Source organism: Nicotiana attenuata, unplaced genomic scaffold, assembly GCF_001879085.1.
Source record: "Nicotiana attenuata strain UT unplaced genomic scaffold, NIATTr2, whole genome shotgun sequence".
NCBI classification, from domain to species: domain Eukaryota; kingdom Viridiplantae; phylum Streptophyta; class Magnoliopsida; order Solanales; family Solanaceae; genus Nicotiana; species Nicotiana attenuata.
In genome coordinates, this window is record NW_017670415.1 from 310,828 (window position 1) to 335,907 (window position 25,080).

Below are 25,080 nucleotides of genomic sequence, written 5' to 3' on the forward strand. Positions count from 1 at the left end.
GTTTCTGATTTGTTTGCGTAACTGACTCTTCAAAGACATACTACTATGTCGCCTTGGTCATATAGCTCAAATGATGTTTGCTCACTGAGTCCTTTTATATTAACCATAACATGAAGTGTTTTTAGAGAATTTTTAGTTTTAGAAAAGCCTAATTTGACTTCTTTACTGATAAAAAAAAACTCTTATTTGACTTGCATTTATTGTTGGAGTGAAATGGATTTGAACAGAGTGGAATGGATAAAGATGATTCATATGGTAACACCAATTAATTTGACAGTGAGAGTAGTTGATTGTTTAATTGACTGACTGAAACATGTAATGGTTTTGCATTCATTTTTACTTGATGCAACTCTGTAACTGATATTTATGTTACATTTATCCTTTTTCAGATTATGTTTCATTTCCCATGAAAGAATCACAATGTTGTGTGTTATTTACCATGCGTCAAAATAGGCACATGTTTGCGAAAAAACTGAATTTGGTTTAGTGCTTATATATTAAAAGAATTACACCACTACATTTTTTAAATAGAAGATTAGTACAAGCAACTCTTATAATATTTGCAAAACTAAAAGATTTCAGCTAATACGAGCTTTAAGCTACATGATTCTGCTTTCAAGCTAGCATTGTGCTATTTGGCAAGTATTCTTGATTTTATTTTTCTTCACACTGCATTACAATTAAGAGTAATAGTTCTCACTGCTTTTCTTCACTATTTTTTTGTGAGTAAGAGTTCTACTAATTATAAAGTTGGTGCAGCTAGCATTTACATGCAAGACGTTTGGTTATGATGGAGATCACTCGATTTGACTCATGTATTTAGGAAGTGTAAAGTCGAGGGAAATTCTAGAGCACCAATACAGACACCGGCAACCTTGATGTTCATGGATTGGTACATTCCTATTACTATTATCGACTTTCTGATGTTATTTTCCTGAAACTGCTTTAATCTTTTGGTTTAGTCTACTTTACTTTCGAACCATGAAAGGTTGTGGCCTTTTAAGTGCATTATGACTGTATGTAGAATTCCCTGGAAGGTTCTCGAATAAAGTTGGCTCTTCCTATCATATTATTCTTTTACCTATCTTATTATTTGAGTTGATATAGTAAGAGTTTTGATTTCATACTTTTAATATTATTAGCACAAGCATTTCAGCTACTTTGGCTAATAACTGATTTTCATGCTCCCTTGAACTCTTTATTCTGGGATGCTAATTTGCAAAATTAGAAAACAATTGCACTGTTCTCTCAGCTGCAACATCCAATTATTTACTGCCTCTTCACACATAAAGATTGCTTAATTTCACTGGTTGGTCTATGCATATTGGGAGATTTATTTTTCCCAGTCTGCAAAGGTACATAAAATATCTTAGTGACAACAAGATTAGTGCATGTAGTATTGCCTTAGTAAACTACCCTCTCAAGATACTCATTTATTTTTTTTTTTTTTTTGGTTGAATCCATTTTAGGGTAACATTTTATGATCTGATTTGATCTTTTGCAGTTACAAAGTAAAGTGTGAGGGAGAATTTAGAGTCAAAGGCACAATTAATTCTAAAGGTATTGCTTGAGGGATTTTTCCTCTTCTCCATCAACCTTCATCACGGACAGTGATAAACTGTTGACCACAATAGAAAGATATTGAATTTACTGAACACTATTATATAATTTCCTGTACCTTTAGTATTAACTAATTTTGCACATGCATATACTCATTGACTAATTTGATTCAATCTTGCAGCTATCAATTATAAAAAAAGAACTCAAATAGAATGGAGAAAAGCTTTGCGTACAAAATTCCCAAAGGCCAGTAATGAACTTATGTTTTGCCAATTATTTTATTTAACATTTAGCTTGCTTGTGTTTTCAATTGAAGTTGACAAATGAGCTATTTTAGCTTTTAAAAACCAGAAGTAAGGCAGTATGTCTAATTTTGAAGAGTTAACTAAAACAAGAACAACTAGGCTTACAATAGGGGAATGATGCTGATAAATCATTATCTTGGTATGTTGTGTTATGAACTTGTAGCCAATATGATTGGATACTTCGATGAACGTCCAGCATAAGCATTTCTGCTTTGGTGATAATTTAAGTAAGTTCTGATAGATTGTTTTCAGCAAATCATGATTTCACCTACTAAAAAGTTGAAAATTAGGTTTGTGGTAATAGAATATAAATCTTTTCTTGCTGGAAACCAATATATGAACATTGATGTATTAGCTTTTGTTTGCAATTCAATAAATTCATTTAATGTTTAATTTGGTTAACACCACACATTTTTAACCTCTTTGTAAGTTATAGTGCACGATACTCTAAATTTTGTTTTTGTTGTTGATGAAGAAGTATTTGGGATCTTTAGGTCTCTCCAATGGAGTAAGAGGAACAATTGAAGCCCTGAGATTTTCTTAAAATAAAATATTCAACCAGTTGAGGAAGAAGGAGTTGAGGAAGAAGGACAGAGCTTTCTAAATGCTTGAAGGATAACAGATTGTTTGCCGAGACCTTGAGAGCTGTTGTTTTAAGCCTCAGTAGCTAAATATTCTGATTGGATTTTTCGAGAAAAGGTCCCTGCTTAATTTATCAGTTGTGATAACATTTACTTGTTTTGTATTTTTATTTCCATTCTTTACTTATAGTTGATTAATTATTTTTCATTTCACTTTTTTATCTTATTCTTTCGTTGATTTTTGCAGTACATGAACCATTGCTCTGATTTCCATATAAATCTCAAAGATAGATAGCTAGCAAGTCAAGCTACAAAGCTAATTCCTTTAATTTACATTTCAAATATTTTTCATCGACTACCCTGGATAGCAAAAGCCCACAAAAGGAAAACCTAGAATATGCATCAAGAATCAGATCAAAAGCACAAACAACTTAGATAAACCGAGGAAAAAAAAGAGACCCATAATCATACTTGATGATAAATCCAAAGTGATTCTGTTAGAAATATGCATTAGAAGCTGCTCTCAGTAAAATTATTTTACTGTTTCAGCTATTTACTGCAATAATTTAGTTTGAATTTGAAATAATTTTGAACTAGTCTTTAGGAGTGAACTAGTCTCTAGGAGTTAGTTATTTTCAGCATATTTTGTGCTGATTTTTAGGTCTTTTAAGTTAGTATTTCTCTTATAAATTGTAGTCCAAATGCAGTAAAATAATATAGTATTTTCAGCTTCAGTTCCTTTTACATCTATTCCAGTATATCTTTTTATTTTCTTGTCATCTTCCCAGTTATTTCCCTTAATTTCTTTTATCAAGAACCAACAATTGGTATCAAGAGCCATCTTCTTAAGGGACCTAAGTAAAATCTTTTCTTGAGTGAGATGGAGATTGAAATGAGTTTTTCTCAATTGGCTCCTCCAGTCTTTGATGGTGAAAATTACCAACTGTGGGCAGTGAGAATGGAGACTTACTTGGAGGCTTTAGATCTTTGGGAGGCCGTGGAAGAGGATTATGTTCTTCCGCTGCCTAACAATCCCACGGTGGCCCAGATCAAGAGTCATAAGGAAAAGAAAACTAGGAAATCAAAGGCGAAAGCAACTTTGTTTGCTGGTGTGCTGCAACAACTTTCACGAGAGTTATGACTCTCAAATCAGCAAAAGAAATCTGGGATTATCTGAAGGGAGAATATACAGGAGATGAAAGAATTCGAGGCATGAAAGTGCTGAATTTAATAAGGGAATTCGAGTTGCAGAAAATGAAGGAATCTGAGACTGTCAAAAAATACTCAGATCGGTTGCTTGGCATTGTTAACAAGGTAAGATTGCTTGGTACTAAATTTAAAGATTCAAGAATTGTTGAAAAATTCTTGTTACGGTGCCTGAAAAATATGAAGTATCCATAACTACCTTGGAAAATACAAAGGATCTATCCAAGATTACCTTGGCAGAATTGTTAAATACATTGCAGGCACAAGAGCAAAGGATGCTTATGAGGCAAGATGGTATGGTTGAAGGAGCCTTGGCAACCAACCACAAAACTCAAAGCAAGGGTAATAATGTAAAAAAAAATTACCCACCTTGTCAGCACTGTGGCAAAAAAGGTCATCCACCGTTCAAATGTTGGAAGAGGCCAGATGCAAAGTGCAAAATTTACAACCAACTTGGTCATGAAGTTGTAATTTGCAAAGGCAAATATCAAAAGCATGAAGCAGATGCCCAAGTCGCCAATGAAGAAGAAGAAGAAGATCACTTGTTTGTGGCAACTATTCTTTCAACTAAAAAATCTGATTTTTGGTTGATTGACAGTGGTTGTACAAACCACATGACATATGACAGAAATCTTTTCAAAGAGTTCACGTCTATAGGAAATAAGAAAGTCAGAATTGGAAATGGTAATTATATTCTTGCTAAAGGAAAAGGAACTGTTGCAATCCCAACAAATTCAGGTACTAAGAAAATTTCACATGTTCTTTATGTTCCTGATATTGATCAAAATTTATTAAGTGTTGTACAACTAATGGAAAAAGGATTTAACGTCTCCTTTGAAGATAAATATTGTATCATTTATGATGCAACTGGACTTGAGATTTTAATTAAAATGAGAGGTAAAAACTTCTCATTTGATCCAACCGAAGATGAAGAATGGAGCCCAAAGAATCTACAAAGTGCAGATAATCCTCCAAAAGAGGACATATGTGAAAATGAGACAAAGAAGTTGCCAATATTTCAGAAAAACAAAATTTGGAAGAAAGTTTACAAGCCTCAAGGCAAAATGCAAATGTGGAAGAAAGTTGACAAGCCTCAAGTCAAAATGAAGCCGAAAAAAGAGCCAACTTATTTCATTGACAATCATGAGATGCAGCAAAATAGAAAATTGAACTCAATTTACTACAAGTCCAAAGATCAGTTGGCAGATTTACATACAAAGTCGCTTTCAGTTAAAGGTTTACAAGGCACAAATTCAGAATTTGCAGCTTCAAAAGCAAGGAGGAGTGTTAGAAATATGCTTTAGAAGCTGCTCTCAGTAAAATTATTTTACTGTTTCAGCTATTTACTGCAGTAATTTAGTTTGAATTTGAAATAATTTTGAACTAGTCTTTAGGAGTGAACTAGTCTCTAGGAGTTAGTTATTTTCAGCATATTTTGTGCTGATTTTTAGATCTTTTAAGTTAGTATTTCTCTTATAAATTGTAGTCCAAATGCAGCAAAATAATATAGTATTTTCAGCTTCAGTTCCTTTTACATCTATTCCAGTATATTTTTTTATTTTCTTGTCATCTTCCCAGTTATTTCCCTTAATTTCTTTTATCAAGAACCAACAGATTCAAATGGACAGATGAAAAAATAAAAAATAAGATAGTAAGTAAGATAAAAAGAAGTAAGTAATAAAGAAGAAAGTGAAGTGGGGTTGTTACACGAAAAGGTCAAGAAGCATGTGTTCAGGCAAGAAAGAGAGATCAGAAAAGGAAGAAATATGGAGGAGGGCAGAGCCAATAGCGAGACAAAGAAGGGAAGGCGGGTCGGTTCTCATTCATGCATTCATTTATTTATCCCTTTTACTCACTCCGATACTTTCTCCTTTTGCTAACACATGTGACAGAGCAGTAGAACAAAGCAATCACTTGTTTATATCTAAAGATTTGTATTGTCTGTCAATGGAGAGAACTTGTGTTGGAAGCTATCCTATGAAGAGACATACTGAAAAGTGAAAACCATGCCTTTCGAATTGAATGCAATACTTGTCTTCCAAATAAAAAATGGCTTATTGGCTTTGGTTGGCTGCTATAATGCTGCATAAAATAGTATGGACCAGCCTTGATTCACATTTTTACCATGTAGGAGTTGTATTGCAAGACTTTGACCTGCTCAATGTAACATTTGTATTTTATATTTCTGTAAAGAAAAAATAGAAATTTGACTTGTCAAAAAGCTTTCTTATTGTTTGTCACTACTATCTTTACATGACTGATGGTGATACACAGGTGAGAACTAATTTACTAAAGGATATAGGTAATATTTATTGACCTGTTAATTATTCTTTTTAGGGAAAATGAAGAAACGGAGTTTAGATGAAGTGTTTGATGAATATCCTGAGACAGTATTCCAAGCAACTTTTGATAATAAGTAGTACACTTGGTCTTTTAGGCCTGGTAAATCATGTGCTTTTGAAGATCTATTTTCCCAAAGACAAGAAACAGAATCAGAAAGGAGGATGAAAACACAACCAAGTGTGACCAATGCAAGACCATAGAGAATTTGTTTTGTTGTTCTTGAAACTTACTTTTTGGCATATTTGCTACCATGTATGATTAAACAACTGAAAGACTCCTTTTACCAGTTAGAAAATTTCAACTTCTTCAGTGATATTTTGTTATAGCAATCAAGCAAAAAGCATAAGATCATTGTATTTGGCATTCCCTATCACCCGTTCACGAACTCATTAGCTACTACTTTGCCAACATCTCTTGGCACGCCCTCAACCTAAATTAATATGTCGATCTTTTTCCATATTGAGTTTAATACTAGAATTACCTTAGCACAAATATATGTATAAAATTTTGTGTGCCCTCGGTTTTGCGGATTTTATCGCATTTAGCATCAAAATGTACTTGATATTCATAGTGCATTTGACAACAAAAAATGAATCGTAGTAGTTGCTTTTACAAATTTTAATTGATGTAAGCCTGTCTGTAACGGTAACGACAAAAATTTCTGGTCTGTAGCCATTTGTTTGAAAAATATGGATTAGGAACTTGGCAAGTAAAATTTTAAAAGCTGGAAAATCACATTTAACAACTTTTAATTTTTGTTGGATTCATGGCAGGTTTCATTTGCTACTTTCTTACTTGAGAATAGTAACTCAAGTCCATTATCTAAAAGAACACCTATAATGTTCATGGATAAAAGAAGCGCAAAAAAATTGACTGAACATTAGCTTGACACATCCTAATGTAATCTGTAATGTTTGTGTGAGAGACAAAAATTAAGTTATCTGTAATGTTTGTGTGAGAGACAAAAATTAAGTAATCTGCAATGTTTATGTGAGAGAGATTCCAGAAGAGAATGATTGCACATAGGTCAAACATTCTGCTGTATCTGGTAACGTATATGATTTCTTTTGTAAATGATTTAAAAAGTGATTGCTCTCGAGAAAAACTTGTGGCTCTTAATAACTCCTTTTTGAGTTGAAATTGAGTTTGATCTTAAGTTTTATTTTGGACCATTTTGAATCTTTGATGATTGTGTGAAATTGATGAAGGGTTGATTTGATTACTTTGCCCTAATTATTTTGGGATGGCTACTTCAGATTGCACTTTCATATATTTCCTTAAAATTGCATGCCATCTGTTTGACCAATTGGTTGAACCACAACCATTGTTCAAGCAGATTGGCAAAGTTCTCTGCCGCAGCAAGTATTATTCTTGGATCATCCATAGTTTAAATAATTTGCATACTTATGCATTGGTCAGTACCCTTCACGAGACAACAATTTATTTGTGGAACTTTTTTGAAATTTATTCATTGTTTGCTTTTCCTTCAATGAATCATCGATTAAGTGAGACTTCTTCAAGCCATGGTTGACTTTCATTTGGGCTGGAATCTTACTCAAAACCTCTGACAATTTGAGCAAATATTGAGATCATATACTTTCGGTTTGACGGTGTTCCTCACATTTACGTTATTATAATTCGAATCATTGTTTCACATGATTATATTATCGATAGAATCATTGTTTCATGTGAATATCCGTTCTTTTTTAATTCCAATTTCTACTTTTGTGAAGAACATTATAGAAACATTAACTACTTAACTATGTATTTATGGACTATTAACCATCTGATGTAGAAACCAATGCTAAAGTTGAAACTGCCTGTATTATCCGATTAAAACTAGATGTATTGTGCCTCTCGTGTATGAGCTCAATACTTTTATTGACAAAGGAACCAACTGTTTTAAGGAAATATCTGAAGAAGATTTTAACATAGCTTCAAACAATGAAGCAAGTATAACTTAATATGAAGAGGTTCCACAAATGTCAAGCTAGCAAAAAAGATGGCATTTCTCCTTATGACTTGCCCGATCTCCATACGTGCATGCTGACCAAATTTTGTGGTTGGAACATGTGTATTGTTGTCTTCTTGGATAAAATTTACCGAACAAATTATTCTAACATCCTGTATTGGTATTGCTCTTTTGAATGCAGTTAAACTGCTTTCTGGATACTCCTATACTTGGAATATGTCATGGCGACACGAGGTAAGCATACTTGATTACAAATCTAAACTTTCTTTTTCCCATATTATTTTGACAGAAAGATTTAAGTAGCTCCAATTTCTTATTAACCTTCTTGCTCTTTCTTCGTCTTTTTTGCTTTTTTTAACTTAAGTAAATATTTATTTTGCTATACTTTTTGTCATAGTGAAATACTGAAACTATACTATAATCATTTGGGACAGAGAGGGGACGTAAAACTATACTATAATAATGTGGAATATATAATAATAATTGATCAAAGGTGAAAAGAGCCAAGTTCGTTGGTAGTGTATATTATATACACAGAGAGACTGTAGCCAAGATGTCATGGAATATGAATATATGATATAATGATAGTTTCCAGACTTTTCATTGTCTTATTGTGTGTGAAGAATATATGTGATTGAATGTGCAAGAGTAAGATTGAGAACATTACAAATTTAAGTGCTACAGAATACGGTTGAAATTAAATATTATCTTACAATGTCAAGTGCAATTGATGATGGAAGAATTAGGGAGTGGGATGCAGTACCAATTTGTTGCTTATCCCTATCAATGTTTCACTTGGGATTTTTATTTGTTTGTTGGCGAAGACTCCTGTAAATAGCTTGAATTTGTGACATTCGGTGATTCATTAATGTCAAAAAAGAATAAGATGACAGAGCAATAAAGGGAATCGTACAAGGGTATATTAGCCACCTGTTCCAAAAGAAAGTAGTGGAACTTGGATCAACAGGCAATAGTCTTCTCTTCTTAAGATATACGTAGTGGCTCATTCTTTGAATTGTGAGGATGTATGCAAATTTACCAATAGAGAAGAATTTGGTTTAGTTGAGTCCAAGCACTCAAAAGTTCTGTGACTAATTACCAAACATTTTGCCATTCTGTATATTTTTGACATGTTTATTTGATTGCAGATATTTTTGGCCAAGAACTACTAGAAAAAGGACCAGAAAGAAGACCAAAGACCGCATACGTAAATAGTTATGTCATACATGTTGTAAATGCTGTGGCAAACAATGTATATCTTGTTCAAAATATATGTAAATTAAGTGTGTATCACTTAGCATGAAATATTATCTACTCGATGCTTGCGAGTTTAATTTAGCTGCAATTATATATCATGCAGAGTTAAATAATGTTGGGCCTGTGCTGGCACAGGCTGCATCAACCTAGTTTCTATATATTAGAAGAGCTAGTGGTTTCGACATGTGTGTTTAGTGGAATTTAATTCAGATCTGAGGGCAATTTAGACATTTAATCTATTAGCTAATGTGGTTTTGTTTCTGCAGCCAACACATCTTCTTTGCTTTCTTTATTAGCCACGTATCTCTTAAGTTTTTCTTTAATTTAGATTTTGAGATTGATTCTCACATCTGATTCTCTTCGAGCACAAATCTAGCTGTAGGTATGTGTTCAATCAATTTTGCACTTATCTTTTTTCTACTTTTTCCTTCCTTCTTTTTCCATTTTGGGTTTCTTCTAGGTGCTCTTCATCATTGTTAATTTTGATTCTGAAGTTCAGTGATTGTTGTAGGTTCTTTTCTGATTGTCTCCAGATCCTTTTTCTGTTCTTTTAATTTCTGCCTTATATTCTTTTGGGTTCTCTATGATTTTAAACTTTGCAATCTTATGGCATGTGTGTGTTAAATCGAGTGGTAAAACAGTGTTTTTAATGCAATTTCATGGTTGATGTATGCTAAATCGAAGTCTGCGAGTCCTGTAGGTGCTAAATGGGAGGCTGATACTCAACAAGTCTTAATTTAGGATTTTTTTTTTATTTATGAAATTATTTGCAGCTCAAATTTTATTTTGGCGAAGATGAATTGAAATCAAAAAAATAATTCAGTGTCCTTGGACAAAAATTGATTTTTGTGTGACACTGCGTGGGAACATCAGGTGCGAATAATTTTTTTACCTAAACGAACAATCGTAAGAAATTAAAGGTAAAGCAGCTCTCAAGTGTGTCTTAATGTTAGATGTTATATACCATGTTGAACTTTCTTTTTCTATAAACCTTTTTCTGATATGAAATTGCACAAAAATAAAAGTTAATACAAGATACATGAGTAACTTTTGTTAGGGGCCTTTTAGCTGTTTACAAACAAAACAAAATCAAGTCGGATCACCAGCATTATAAAGTTGAAGGACAGTCTACACAGAGTTCAAAATCAGCATTCTTGTTTGGGTCTTTCTGCCACAAACATCACAGGTTTTCTTCATTTGTGGACAGTCCACGCGAAGCTTAACTTTGCTAGCCAAACCAGCAAATGACACTTGCAGTTGGAGAAAGAGAAGTTTACTTAGCTAAGGAAAGGTCACAATTTCACATCCTGAAAAAAAGAAAGAGATGAGAATAATAACCTGTCATTAGATATTTGTATCGGAGTAGAGCATGTGGAGGGCCAGAATCCCATAATGACATCCTTAAATTCATGAGATAGATGGTCAACTGCAGTGATCAAGAAAGAGCAATAATATAGGTCACACTACAATCCCCCATAAAACAACATTAGAAGACTGACATTATACATGATTTTGTGCTTCCCATTGTCAGTAGCAATTTGGGAGAATACATAAATTCTGCTTCATGGTTTCCGTGCAAATGATAAGAAGAACAACAACTAACACTCAACTAATAAATCATCTCAACCTCAACTATTAAAATTTTTAACTAAGATAAAAACAACTATACTACACACAATAGAGTAAGAAATAATTTCAGTATTACAGTATAATTTAAGCAATAGTTTACGTACCTCCAGCAACTAAGGTGTTGCAGGTGGTGAACACCAAATTCTCCCTTCATATTTTCACTTGTAGATACTCCAGTTGTGATGAGATCCACGTCAACATATTCAAGAAACATATTAAATAGTGCTCAGTATACTTGAAACAAGTCAATGATATAAATGAGTTTTCAATTGAACATTTACACGAAAGAGGTATTTTTAAACTGGAAGAATCTTCTTCGCTCAACCAAAAGTTATTTGACGTTCTAAGAATTAAAATTCAAAACAGAATAGCTGAGTACCAATTATCTTATGCATTTAAGAAGACAAAGTAGTGTCTCCAGCTTACAGGCTAAACGCTATGTTAGAGTAAACATGTTTCTTAGAACATTACTTGCAACAATCTACAGTACGTACTCTAAACTATATAGCTCTTTCAGCCTTTATCGAAAGTCACTTCAACATACCAAAATTAGAGACAACAGCTCCCCTCGACCACCTTTATTGTGCCAAATAAAATAAGTCAAACACTCGAATCCAAAATGGAATAAACATAATACTGCCAATATATAGCTCTTTCAGCCTTTACTGAAAGTCACTTTACCACACAAAAATTAGAGACAATAGCTCCTCTTAACTACATTTATTGTGTCAAACAAAATAAGTCAAACTTACCAAGACATTGCTATTTAAAACTTTGACTTGTCAGATATACTTCTTTGTAAAAAAAATCATATTGACATAGAAGCTTTCGAGTCCCCATCAATATGGTATATTTCACTCATGGTGGAGCACATAATCGAATTAAAAAACAAAATATGAAAAAGAGATATGGACCTTAATGATGAACAGAACTTTGATCAATATTACTTCAACCACCAAATCCTTGAACGCCAAACCTCAAACATAGTCTCTTAAGACATCCTCGTACAAATGGACCTTGACAAATAAACATTGGATTATAAAGTAGACCAAGCCCGAACATCACATTAACCAAAGGACTCCTAAGAGCACGTATCGTTGCTTCCGAGAAGAGAAGAACAAACCAAAATGCTAAAGAAAAGCTCATGCAATATTGAGTGGTAAATAAAACATTTACTTATCAAGTGCATTAATTGCTTATTAGACACTTAATTAGCAGTATAATACGATCAATATTTTTTTTTTGGCAATCTAGATAACAACACAACGCAAAAGATTCTTCAATTCTCAATAAACAAGGGCCATAGTCAATATGTTTAGCAGTCCCCTTTGAGAATCTATAGTGGTATGCATTTCAAAATAATATAGCAATAACAACTAGCATTTCTGGAAAGTTGTATTTCACTAATAGAACTAGCAAACTTTTTATTTTATTTAAAAGATCTCCAGCCAGGAATTGATATTTGAATTTTTTTTGTTTCTAATAGACCACCCTTAATAATCAAACCAGCATGAAAGCATCAGAATGAAAAATGTGTACAAACTGGTGGCCAACTGGAAAACAAATCGAACAAATTTATTTGACACCAATATACAACCACCATTTATTTGTATTTTGACAAAAATTAGTCATAGTCATTGTGGCAGAGTCAACTTCACTAAACTACACCAGCAAAAGACCAAACAAAATAAGGGGAAAAAAAGTTAAGACAAAATAACTAAAAATCGGTACGAAACTAAACTATAGTAATCAACCAGAAAATAAGAAAAAACTCTTCGCTAAAACTCTTTCAATTCTTCTACTAGACAACCTAAAGATCCCTAAGAGATAAGCAAACACCAGCACTGAAAGAACAAAAATACACAAAAGCTGAGAAAATACATATTTACAAGAGTTAAAGTTCAAATTAAAGTGGTATAGATTAAGCAGAAGATTTTACCAAACGTAGATTCAAGTGTCACCGGTGATGGAGATGAATTATCGCTGGCGATGGAGATGAATTGCTGCTGGTGATGGAGATGAAGTGTCGCTGGAAACCCTAAAGTAAGAGAAGGAAATATTGGGCATATTTTGAGTTCTCGGTTATTTAAAAGGTTATAAAATTAAAAGAAATATACCGGCGATTCAAAACTAACGCACAAGTGCCGTATTAAAAATATTAAATATGGCGCCTACAAATCCGCCATTATTTAGAGTCAATTACAGCGGCTCTATTTAACCGTCATTTTATAACCGCCACAATTTTCGCGATTTTTTTTGTGGTGAAAGAACTTTTAAATTGTCCAAAATACTGAAATTGATTGAGAAAAAGTCTTAACGTTTATCTTACTTATTTAGACACTTAATATTTTAAAATGAGATAAACAGGACAATAAGGGGGAAACATAAAATAAAAATAAAGTCGAAGAGAAAAAGATAGATGGCTTTCTTGGTTGCGTAGATTTGCCATCTCACATTCTCCACAAAAACTTCATATAAGTAAATATATAGATATCCATTCTTCCACTACGTGTATCATGTATGCTATTAAGAATGGTTATATAGACGTTTTATTACGCCGCAAAACTCTTTTCCTAGTTTCCTTTAGTTATCTTTAATTCCTTGAAGGTGCTAAAAGTTTTAACTCACACATTCTTATTTTTGAAATCAAATAATCATGTCCATGTAATATTTTTTAAAAAAAAAAATATTCCTGTAATATTTGCATGAGCAGACTATGCTAAAAAGGTAAAACTATCTTGGTCAGCATGAAGTTTACGCGCACTTACAACTTTCAAAATTACTTATCATGAAATTGAATTATGAAACACTTTTTAGAGAAGAGACAAGCTTTGATTAGGGAAGAAGGATTTTGTCGTAGCCTAAACACCTGTTAGTGCCTCTCTCTTTTTTTTTTTTTCCAGCAATGCAAACTTCTGCTAAACTACAAAATTATGGAATTGTGACTCAACAAATAGATGGCTAAACAATATGTAGATAGTCGTATAGTCAGATATAAAAACACATGTATTCCATATTTTTAATTGTAATTGCATCATAGAGGAGGAAGTATTATTTTTAACTGATCCATGAAATCTGAAATTGCATATCCATAAATTGGATTTCATAAAATATTTAATTCGATTGGCAGCATCAAGAGCAAATAATTTTGTAAAGAAAAGATAGCTAAACTCTACCTGCAGCTATAGCTAGCCTCATCCAGTCCAGACAGTTTATCCTAATTGGCATTCTACCTGAAGCGGTGTAAAAAAATTGGGCTCAAAGTAAATCATGGAGCAAAAGAGCCTATAGTAGAATGCCAATTAGGTGGCAGTCTAGAAAGTAAAGCATTTAAAAAAAAAAGGAGGAAGAGCATATTGCATCTGGCTTCCTTCTCTTACCTCTTAATCTTACCTTAAACTTTTATAGATAAACCACGTCTTTCTTCTCCAACTCAGATCCTCTATAATTTTTTTCAAACGGTTCAATATCAGCTAGCCTCCTTGATCTGCAAAAAATATGTAAGGATTTCTCCAATTTTTTCAATGTTAAACGAATCTAATACTCAATTAACATAGACTTGGGTAACTGCTTTACTTGTTACCTTTAGAGATGATGTATAGCTCGAAGAATTAAGCTCCTTCATGTATTCAACTACATCTTCTGTTGCATATGTCTTCAACTCGCTAATAGGTATACATTAGATGCAAACACAATATATAGATGTAATGAAGAATCGTTTTTTTTTTTATCTATTCTATATCCTTTAGAAGCTGAACCACCAAACAGTACAATAGTTGTAGTAAAAGAGTGACACTCTGAAATTTATTATGGTTAAAACAAACTATTTTTGTGGTTTCATTGAAAAAGCGAGCAACTTCAGGTAGCAACATGTATGAATATGTTAATAATGTTTTAAAGTAATTGCAAAAGTATTGAACTATAACCAATTTTGTGGTGTAGTAACCAAGAAACCTATTTAAAAGGATTATTACACTAAATTAAACTTTAATATCACATGATTAATTTTGATAACCACACTTGATAATAAAATGCTAAAATTACGAAAAACCAATCAATTGCTAGCTATGAGCCAAAAAGGACAGAAGAGAAGTCATTACTTGTATGACAAACTAACTAAAACACATATACCTGTTGCAGATATTGCTGAGTGAAGTACACTCCTTGGTGAAAAATAATGTTCTGCAAAAAGAAGAGGAGGATAACCGGACAAAGACTTCTTATTGTACACTTCTACAGATTGTTGTGACGAATGCGAAAAGGTTGTGCAAAAAATAAATTATTTCCGGGAAAGATGAGAGAAACACACAATCAGTAATAACTAAAAAAAAATTACATTGCTATAAATAAAGAATGTAAAAGGCAGTACAAAGGGCAGAGAAACACACAATCAGTAATTCCTTCCTGCATCATCACGAGATTGTGACGACCCGGCCGGTCGTCTTAAGAATTAACATCCCGATTCCCTATTAACTGCTTTCCCCAAGTCTATTTATGCTAATTTGAATTGTCGGGATGTTCGGTTTGAGCTTCGGAGAGTTTTGGGATACTTAGTCCTTAAATGAGAGCTTAAGTGTTGGAAAATTGCCCGTAGTCGGAACAGTGCGAAGACGGCCTCGGAATGGAAATCTGATGGTTCCGTTAGCTCCGTTAGGTGATTTCGGGGTTGGGAGCGTCTTCGGAATGTCTTTTGGAGGTCCGTAGCTGATTTAGGCTTGAAATGCCGAAGTTTGAATTTTTGAAGTTTCCGGTCCGATAGTGAGATTTTGATCCAAGGGTCGGAATAGAATTCCAGAAGTTGCAGTAGCTCAGTCATGTCATTTGGGATGTGTGTGTAAAATTTTAGGTCATTCGGACGAGGTTTGGTTAGGTTTTTTATCGAAAGCGTGTTTTGATGGAATTTGAAGTTCTTAGGCTTAAATCATTGGTTAATTCGAGTTTCCGACGTTATTTTAGGTGGTTTAAGGGTTGGTACAAGCTTGAATGATGTTATGGGATATGTCCGTAGGTTTGGTTGAGGTCCCGGGGGCCTCGGGTGTGTTTCGGGTGCTCAATAGAGCATTTTGGAGTTGTGAAAAGTTGTAGAAAATCCTTCAGCAGTTGCAGGTCCAATTCCTTCTTCGCGTTCGCGACGCTCCTATCGCGTTCGCGTAGCTCTGACCTTCTTCTTCTTCGCGTTCGCGTCCTCCTCCACGCGTTCGCGTAGTGTAATCTGGGAGGAGGACAAATTTCTTCATCGCGTTCGCGTAGCACTGCCAGTCCAGGCCTTCGCGTTCGCGTACCATTCCACGCGTTCCCGAAGGACAATTTTACAGCCTTCACTTTTTCTTCTTCGCGAACGCGAGCCTACTTCCGCATTCGGGACGCATTAAATGACTGGACAGTTATAAACAATTCAAAACCGAGGGTTAGCCATTTTTATCAAAACACAAGCTTGGGAGCTCGGATTTGGGAGAAATTTTGAGGGATTTTCGAGGGCAACGACTGGGTAATGATTCTCTACTCTCTTATGCTTAAAACCCACTAATCTAATCACGAATTCCTCCTTAATTTCGGATTTTTGAATGAAAGATGGGTAAAACTTCATAGACCAAATTATTGAGTTTTGAGTGGGTGTTTGACCTCCTATTTGAGAGATTTTTATATGGTTAGACTCGTGAGAGTACGAGCGTTCTGGAAATGTAAAATTTATCCAATTTCAAGACGTTGGTCTGAGGGGCGTTTTGGTCATTTTACCTAAATTCACGTCTTAGCTTTAAATTAAATAGTAGAATCAGTTGCTTGAGATGTTATTTATGATATGTAATTGAATTGAATAGATTTGGGGTATTTGGAGTCGGATACTCGTGGCAAACGTGTGGTTTCGAGTTCATTTTGGAGCCGGTTTGAGGTAAGTAGCTTGTCTAACCTTGTGTGGGGGACCTTCTCCCCTTAGGATATGATACTTGGTAATTGAATGCCTTGTACGTGAGGTGACGAGTGCGTATTTGAGCTAATTGTTGAAAAATCCGGTTTTACTTTAAGTACTTAAACTGAGTTCCTTCCTTACTTGCTTTATTCTACATGCAAAATATATCATGTGTTAGTTTAGAAGAGCATGATTAGTTGAATTAATTGCCTATTTGCTTAAACTGCCTTAATTGCATTATGTGAAGCATGTTAGGCTAGAATTTACTGTTTACTCATTACGGACTTAGTTTTATTTTGATGCCCTTGAGCTGTTGTTGTGTGTTTTTAAATTGGGACTACGGGACGACATCCCGGGAGATTCCCTGTGCGTAATTATAGTCTGGATTGAGGTGCGGGATACCAAGAGATCCCTGGCACGTGTATTGAGGATACCAAGAGATCCTCGGGATACCAAGAGATCCCTATAGTGAATATTGTGGATACCAAGTGATCCCGATTATTTATCTTGCTGTGAGGGGGTATTTTCTTGTAGATGCTTTTATCTCTGTTTCCGTTATTGCACTATTATTATACTGAGGTTAGGCTTGGCACTTACTGAGTACCGTTGTGGTGTACTCATGCCCCTTCTGCGCATGTTTTTCATGTGCAGATCCAGGTACCTCCACCCAGACGTATCACCCTCGAGGCGGAGAGATCTAGCAGAGACTTCGAGGTACATCTGCCGCGTCCACAGACCAAGGAGTCTCTATCTTATTCTAGCTTTAGCAGATATACTTCCTTTCTTACTGTTATTTTAGACATTCTGGAGTTAGAGCAGTGTATTCATTCTGTTAGCTTGTGTTCCCGTGAGTTTCCGGGTCTTGGGATGATATTGTAGACTTCCGTGTTATGGAATTGTATATGCCAAGTGACATCTGTACACCGTATTTTCTTTTAACTGTTCAAAGTTGAATTATTATTTTCTGCAAGTTATTTTATTTTCCGCATTTTAGGCTTACCTAGTTGTAGAGACTAGGCGCCATCACGATATGTTGACGGTGGGTGAACTGGGGTTGTGACAAGTTGGTATCAGAGCTCTAGGTTCATAGGAGTCACGGAACACAGGCCAGTTTATTAGAGTCTCGCTGATCGGTACGGAGACGTCTGTACTTATCTACGAGAGGCTATGTAACTGTTAGGAAAGAAAATTCCACTTCATTTGATTTCCTTATCGTGCGAGATTTTGATATCACAACTGCACTTCTGTCTTTCTGTTCTCTCACAGATGGTGAGGACACGCACTACCCGAGAGGATCAGGCACCCGCGCTCCCTACTGTAGCTGTCAGAGGCCGGGGCCGGGGTAGAGGCCGAGGATGCGCTCGTGGTGCAGCCAGAGCACCCGCGCAAGCTGCCGCCGAGGCACCACCAGCAGCACCAGCCGGAGTCCAGACACCCGATACGTCTGCCACTACTACTCCAGCACTCCAGGAGACTTTGGCACAGTTTATGAGTATGTACACCACTCTGGCTCAGGCAGGGTTGCTTCCCCTTGCTGCAGCCACATCCCAGGCTGGGGGAGGAGCACAGACTCCCGCCGCCCGCACTCCTGAGCAGCGAGTGCATGTTGAGCAGGCCTCTTTATTCTGGGATGCTGATTTGCAAAATTAGAAAACAATTGCACTGCTCTCTCGGCTGCAACATCCAATTATTTACTACCTCTTCACACATAAAGATTGTTTCAGTGGTTGGTCTATGTTTATTGGGAGATTCATTTTTCCCAGTCTGCAAAGGTATAGAAAATATCTTAGTGACAACAAGATTAGTGCATGTAGTATTGCCTTAGTAAACTGCCCTAGGATCTTTTGACTGTTGGGACATACATGTTTCTCGATTAGCTCGATCTGTTGCACATTTTCTATTATGATATCTATTAGCACAAATGTAGAATAAAGGGAGAATAAGAATCTCTTGGGAAATGTTAAAATGAGTCGAACGTTATAAGATCCGGCATTATGGACACTTTCAGTGTGGTTATAGGGTAGCTAACAACCATGAGATTTTACTTTTTGATGCATCTTCTACTGTTAATTTCTTTTGTATGCATGTGAGCATTTGTGACATTATGGTATTAATTTTTTCATAGAAACAAATCTATTAGTTACTTTCTGTATATTTTGGATGTTCGCGGATATACATCTTCTCTCTCTTTTCCCATTTTTTATAGACTAATTTATTACGCAGACAATGAACAGCCTTGCAATGGCAAGAAGCAAGCTGAAAGGACACATTGGCCCTTGCCTTGATTTTCTTATAGAGCATTTTTCTTATGATATTTTTTGCACATTTTGTATAGAAAAGAACTACATAGTTTTGTACAGTAACTCTTTTTATTATGGTTACTTATTTTCATATCGGGATGGACAACTATGTCTGCACCTAAAATTTGCCAGAAATATTGCCAGACAGCTCAAAGCAGCTGAATTTATTCTGTGAGTGGTGGAAATTGTGTAATTGCTATTATACTATCCCAAACAAGTTCTATGTGGATTTTGTACTTCCATTCAAATTTTGGTTCTTGCAAATAGTATAACATTAGTTTAAAATCGTGTAATCTTTTATATGTACCTATTTCTCTCCTTTATCTTCAATAAAAATAAGTGTTTTCTCTTCTACAAGCACGGGCCATGCGTACCTAGTACCATTATACATCATGAAAAGAAATTATTTTTTTTCGTTGAAATGAAAGAAAATACTTTTTATTAAATCATTCTGTTAAAGAGAATTCTTTTTATACGTCATGAAATGAAAGTACTTTTTTTTGTTGAAATGAAATAAAATACTTTTTATTGCATTATTTTGTTGAAATGAAAGAAAATACTTTATATACAGCATGAAAAGAAAGTACTGTTTTTGTTGAAAAGAAAGAGAACACTTTTTTTACATCATGAACAGAAAATATACTTTTTTTTTGTTGAAATAAAAGAAAATACTTTTTACTACATCATTTTGTTGAAATGAAAGAAAATTTTCTTTATACATCATGAAAAGAAAGTATTTTTTTTATTGAAATGAAACAGAATACTTTGATTGCATTATTTCGTTGAAATTAAAAAAAAAACTTAGAATTTTTTTTTAATGTTCTTGAGTGAAACGGACCTTATTTGGGAAAAATTAGAAAATTTGATGTTCTTGAGTGATTTCATGATTTTGGTGCTACATTCATAGTTGTTGATGTTATTTTGGTGATTTGAATGCACGAGCGAGTTCGTATGATGTTTTTGGGTTAGTGTACATGTTTGGTTTGGAGCCCCGAGGGCTCGGGTGAGTTTTGGATAGGCCACGGAGTAGAATCGTACTTGGGAAAATTGCAGGTTTCAGCTATTCTATTGCATGCGAAGGCTATGTCGCAAATGCGAAAATAGCCCAGGACAGCGTCATCACTTGCTCTAAATTAAAATCTGTGTTTCCAAGGCCTTAAAAACCTCTTTTAGAGTTACCTCGATTTGCGTGCGCAGTCCGGGCGCGTAGGCGAAAAGCTTAAATATGAAAATATGTGAAAATGATAAATATTGGCTATAAAAACGAGTAAATTTGACTTCGGACAACATTTTGGGTAAACGGACCCGGACCCGTGATTCGACGGTCCCGGAGGGTCCGTAGGAAAATATGGGACTTGGGCATATGCCCGGAATCGAATTCCGAGGTCCCAAGCCCGAGAAATAAATTTTTAAAGAAATTGTTTTCTGAAACTGTTCAAGGAAATTTGAAATGAAATTTGATTAGAACATGATGGTATCGGGCCCGTATTTTAGTTCCGGCGCCCGATATAGGTCTTATATATGATTTAAGATGTTTCTGTGGAATTTGGTGAAAAACGGATGTCACTTGACGTGATTCGGACTGAAATTGCAAAATTGATGCTTAAAGAAGTTTTGAGAAAATTTCATTGATCTCGAGATTTAATTTGATGTTCATGATGTTATTTTGATAATTTGATTACACGAATAAGTCCCTAGGATGTCTTTGAGTTAGTATGCACACTTGGTTTGGACTTCCGAGGGCTGGGGGGAGTTTCGGGTAGGTTCCGGGATGTCTTAGGCTTAATACATAGTTGTTGCAGGTCCAGAGAAGTGGAAAGCCCCTGAACAAACCAGTGCTGGCCGCACAAAATGGAGTGCTGCCGCAGAGGGGTCTGCGCGGCCGCACTAGATTTGGTGCGGACCGCGGTGAAGAACACTTCACTGATCCGACTTTGGAAGCCTATATCTTTTGATCCATAAGAAATTTTGAGATTATTCAAAAATGACAGTTGTAGCCCTTCGTGTCTAGTTTTCAGAAACATATTATAATAGGCATTTGGACATCTATAGAGAAAGTGTGACGACCCAAAGGGTCATCACCTGTTTTCTTACTCATTCCGTGCTTCCGAGGCCTTGAACACCTCATTTATAGTCGCCCCGATTTGCGTGCGCAGTCCGGGCGCGTAGCCGGACAGCTTAAATATGAAATTCTGTGTTAAATGCTAAAATTTGATAATAAAATGAGTAAATTTGACTTCGGTCAATATTTTGGGTAAACGGACCCGGACCCGTGATTTGACGGTCCCGAAGGGTCCGTAGGAAAATATGGGACCTGGGCGTATGCCCGGAATCGAATTCCGAGGTCCCAAGCCCGAGAAATGAATTTTTGAGTAAAATTTTTTTCCTGAAATTACTAAGGAAAGTTGAAATGAAAATTGGTTAGAACGTGTTGGTATCGGGCCCGTATTTTGGTTCCGGCACCCGGTACAGGTCTTATATGTTGTTTAAGATATTTCTGTGAAGTTTGATTGAAATCAGACGTCGTTTGACGTGTTTCAGACTCAAAATTCTAGATTTGAAAGTTTATGAAGTTTGAGGAAAAACTAGTGATTTTGAGGCTTGATTCATTGTTTTTGATGTTATTTTGGCGATTTGATCGCACGATTAAGTTTGTAGGATGTTGTTGAGTTAGTGTATGTGCTTGGTTAGGAGCCCGGGGGCTCGGGTGTGTTTTGGAGTGATTTCAGACTTAGGAAAGTTGCAGAAACTCTTCAGCTGTTGCAGACCTAGTTCCTTCTTCACGTTCGCGAAGCTCTGACTTTTCCCTTCGCCGCGTTCGCGCTCCTGACTCGCGTTCGCGTAGAGTCATTTGACTCTGAAGACTTAGCCTTCATTTTCCTCATCGCGTTCGCATTGATACTCTCGCGTTCGCGTAGTTTATAGGGCTCCTTCATCGCATTCGCGTAAGGGTCCACGCGTTCGCGTAGGCCAAGTACTGGACCCCCCAACTTTTCCTCTTCGCATTCGTACTCCTCCATCGCGAACGCAATGGTCTGATAAGTTACTCTTTGCGAACGTGATCCCCTTTCCCCGAATGCGAAGGGTAATTTTTGCCCAGTTTTATTTTAATTTCCAGAATCAGTGTATTGCGGGATTTTCATAAAAACACACGATCTCCTTCTTCTCCAAGGTCTTTAGGCATCCATTGAAGCTCCCTTTCACCAAAACTTCTTGGGTTAGTAAATCTTAACTCGTTTTCTTCGTTTTCCATCAATATTTGTTGAATTCCTAAGCCTAAAACATGTAATTTAGGGTAGAAATTGGGGGAAATGGGTAGAGTTAGGGCTTTTTGGATTTTCTTGATTTAGACCTCGTTTTGGGGTCGAATTAGAAAAACAAATTATATATTCGGGCTCGTGGGTGAATGGGGGATTTGATTTTGGTCCGAACCTCGTGTTTTGACCAAGCGGGCTCGGGGTCGATTTTTGAGTTTTTGGGAAAAATGATGGAAAAGCTATAAGTAGGCATTGGGTTCGTATTGTTTAGCATTTATTGATGTATTGAAGTCATTATTGTATAGATTTGATTGAGTTGGAGCCGAACTCGAGGGGGAAAGCGGTTGTTGTGGATTGATTTGGCCGTGGAAGTTGAGGTAAGTGTTTGGTCTAACCTTAGCTTGAGGGAATAGGAGTTGAGTCTTATTTGCTACTTGCTAATTGTCGAGTACGATGTATAGGCATGGTGACGAGTATCTATACATTGGTGTCTAGCATGACCGTGAGTCCTTATTTTGCGAATATTTGGTTTTTGTTATAACTTCCATGCTTAATTGATGACCCCTATATGTTGTAAAGAGTATGTGAAAGGAATTGTGATCTTTAAACTTCGTGGAGCGTTGGCTCGAGTTGAAATACAAATTGTGAAGGTATATGAGATAAGTAAATCTTTGGAGCATTGGCTCCAGTGATAATGTGAACTATGAGATGAAAGTGAAAGAAAGAGAAAGAGTTATTGGTTTATTCCCTTAGCATATTGTGATGTATTCGCTCTGATTTTGGATAGATTCGACGCGCGTGGAGGTTGGTTTGAGGGGCAAAGGCGTCGCGAGCTAGAGATTTCACCGGTTCGAGGTGAGTAATACTTGTAAATGATATCCTGAGGGTTTGAAACCCCGGATTTGCACATCATAGTGCTGTATTGAGGCGACTTGCACGCCGGATGTGAGCGTGGGGTAGAGCACCGTTGGGGATTGTGACTTCGTCCGTCCCGGTTGTTGATTTTTACCGCGTATTTGACTGAAACTACTTGTTATCATCATAATTTGGGCTGATTGCCATGTTTGGACTTCGTGCCAACTATGTGAATCCTTCAGGGATTGATATCACTGTTTTCGCATTACTTGCATATTATTTGATTCGGTCCAGGGTTTTAATAATGTTTTGCAAACTCAGCCATTTTTTCTAAGATTTGAAAGCTTAAACAACATTTTATTGACGTTTTGAGCTGAGAACTATTATTTTAATATTGCCCAAGTGGCTTATGTGTATTTCTGGACTGAGCATGGATCGGGCTGCACGCCGCAGCAGTGTTATAGTAATTTCTGGATGTATGGTTGGCTCGGGCTGCGCGCCGCAGCGGTACTGTATTGATATTGAGGCCGAGGGCCTGGTTGATGCCACGAGATGGCTTGATTATTGCGCTTGGGCTGTAGGAGCCCCTCCGGAGTCTGTACACACCCCAGTGAGCGCCGTCGACGTTAAATATGGATGGCTCGGGCAGCACGCCGCAGCGGTCATATGCATTGCATTGCACTCATGCATTGGTTCATGTTGTATTACGTGTCATGACATTCAGCACTCTCATTTCATTGGCATCCATGCTACATCTTGTACTGTTTACCAGATACCCTGGTGTTATTTGTTAATGGAGTGCTGTGCCCGAGGGGCTGACTTACGTGCTGACTTGCACTATCTGTTTCGCATTCATTTGCTTAACTGTTGAAAAAGATATTTTCAAAAGAGGTTTTTAACTGAGCCCAGATAGATTTTCTAAAGGATTTCACGGTTTTACTGTTTTCTCAAAGGGTTGCACTGTCCTATATAGCATGATGGACTGCCTTTCGTGATTTCTTGCTGCTCAGTTATTATTTACCTTTATTACTCACTGAGTTGGAGTACTCACTTTACTCCCTGCACCTCGCGTGCAGTTGCAGGTATTTGTTACCCGGTAGCGGGTTAGAGCTGATTGAGGATTTTGTTATCGTAGCTGTGCAAGGTGACCGCCGGCGTTCGCAGCACCGGACTTCGTCTTTTGATTCTAAATTTTATCCTGTGTATTATTGGTCTTGTAGTCGTGTTCAGACTTCTCTAGATGCTCGTGACTTGTGACACCCCGGTCGGGCTGTGTTGGGTTGTAAATATCGATTATTATTGTCATTAAGTTGTATTTATCTATTCATTTATGTTTAATAAATTTTGAAAGAGGCGTTGTTGTTCTGTTGGCTGGCCTTATCTTCACGAGATGCGCCATCACGACTAGTGCGGGTTTTGGGTCGTGACAAGTTAGTATCAGAGCCTAGGTTACTAGGTCTCACGAGTCATGAGCAGGTTTAGTAGAGTCTCGCGGATCGGTACGGAGAAGTCTGTATTTATCCTCGAGAGGCTGCAGAACCTTTAGGAAAACTTCACTTTCTTGGAATTCTTATTGTGCGTACTTGATTAAGCTTTAGATAACTCTTGAAATTCCTTCCACACGTCTATATGCGCACATGAGCGCTCAGTATTATATATGCCTTGATGGTTTGTGATTCCCCGATCGAGGGGCGAGATGTGATCTTCGTGAGTATGTTGGGCTAGTCTGGAGGACTTGAGGCCGGATCCTTGCCTATGGCTTGAGCACCGAGGTGCTGATTGTGTGAGCAAGTGTTTTGAACTTGTATGTTAGTACTGCGGGATGTATCTATATGACTTGGTAGTGACGACGAAGTCTGCTGGATAATAAATGAACTATTAAGTGTTCGATTCCTATTGTGACTTGA

General features: G+C 36.2%; 1 protein-coding gene and 2 long non-coding RNA genes across 4 annotated transcripts; 2 read left to right on the forward strand and 1 right to left on the reverse strand.

Moving 5' to 3' along the window:
• Positions 1-756: 756 nt before the first annotated feature.
• LOC109239112 lies at positions 757-2,183 on the forward strand. 2 transcript variants are annotated; one of them, XR_002069849.1, is made up of 3 exons: positions 757-892; positions 1,505-1,560; positions 2,029-2,183. It is a non-coding gene; the product is annotated as an uncharacterized LOC109239112 (long non-coding RNA). The 2 variants fall into 2 exon arrangements; XR_002069848.1 differs by lacking the exon at positions 2,029-2,183 and adding an exon at positions 1,742-1,828.
• A 1,400-nt stretch (positions 2,184-3,583) lies between these two features.
• LOC109239107 lies at positions 3,584-4,956 on the forward strand. The gene is made up of 2 exons (XM_019405630.1): positions 3,584-3,760; positions 3,913-4,956. The coding sequence occupies exons 1-2, from the start codon at positions 3,584-3,586 to the stop codon at positions 4,954-4,956; spliced, it is 1,221 nt and encodes a 406-aa protein (XP_019261175.1).
• Positions 4,957-10,180: 5,224 nt separating this feature from the next.
• LOC109239115 lies at positions 10,181-11,761 on the reverse strand. The gene is made up of 3 exons (XR_002069852.1): positions 10,958-11,761; positions 10,563-10,650; positions 10,181-10,474 (listed from the first exon to the last, which is right to left on the reverse strand). It is a non-coding gene; the product is annotated as an uncharacterized LOC109239115 (long non-coding RNA).
• Between the last annotated feature and the right edge of the window lie 13,319 nt (positions 11,762-25,080).

Coding starts and splice junctions, on each gene's coding strand:
- LOC109239107 (XM_019405630.1), top strand. CDS start 3,584: ATGACTCTCAAATCAGCAAAAGAAATCTGGGATTATCTGAAGGGAGAA. Junction 3,761..3,912: donor TGCTTGGCATTGTTAACAAG/GTAAGATTGCTT, acceptor AATACATTGCAG/GCACAAGAGCAAAGGATGCT.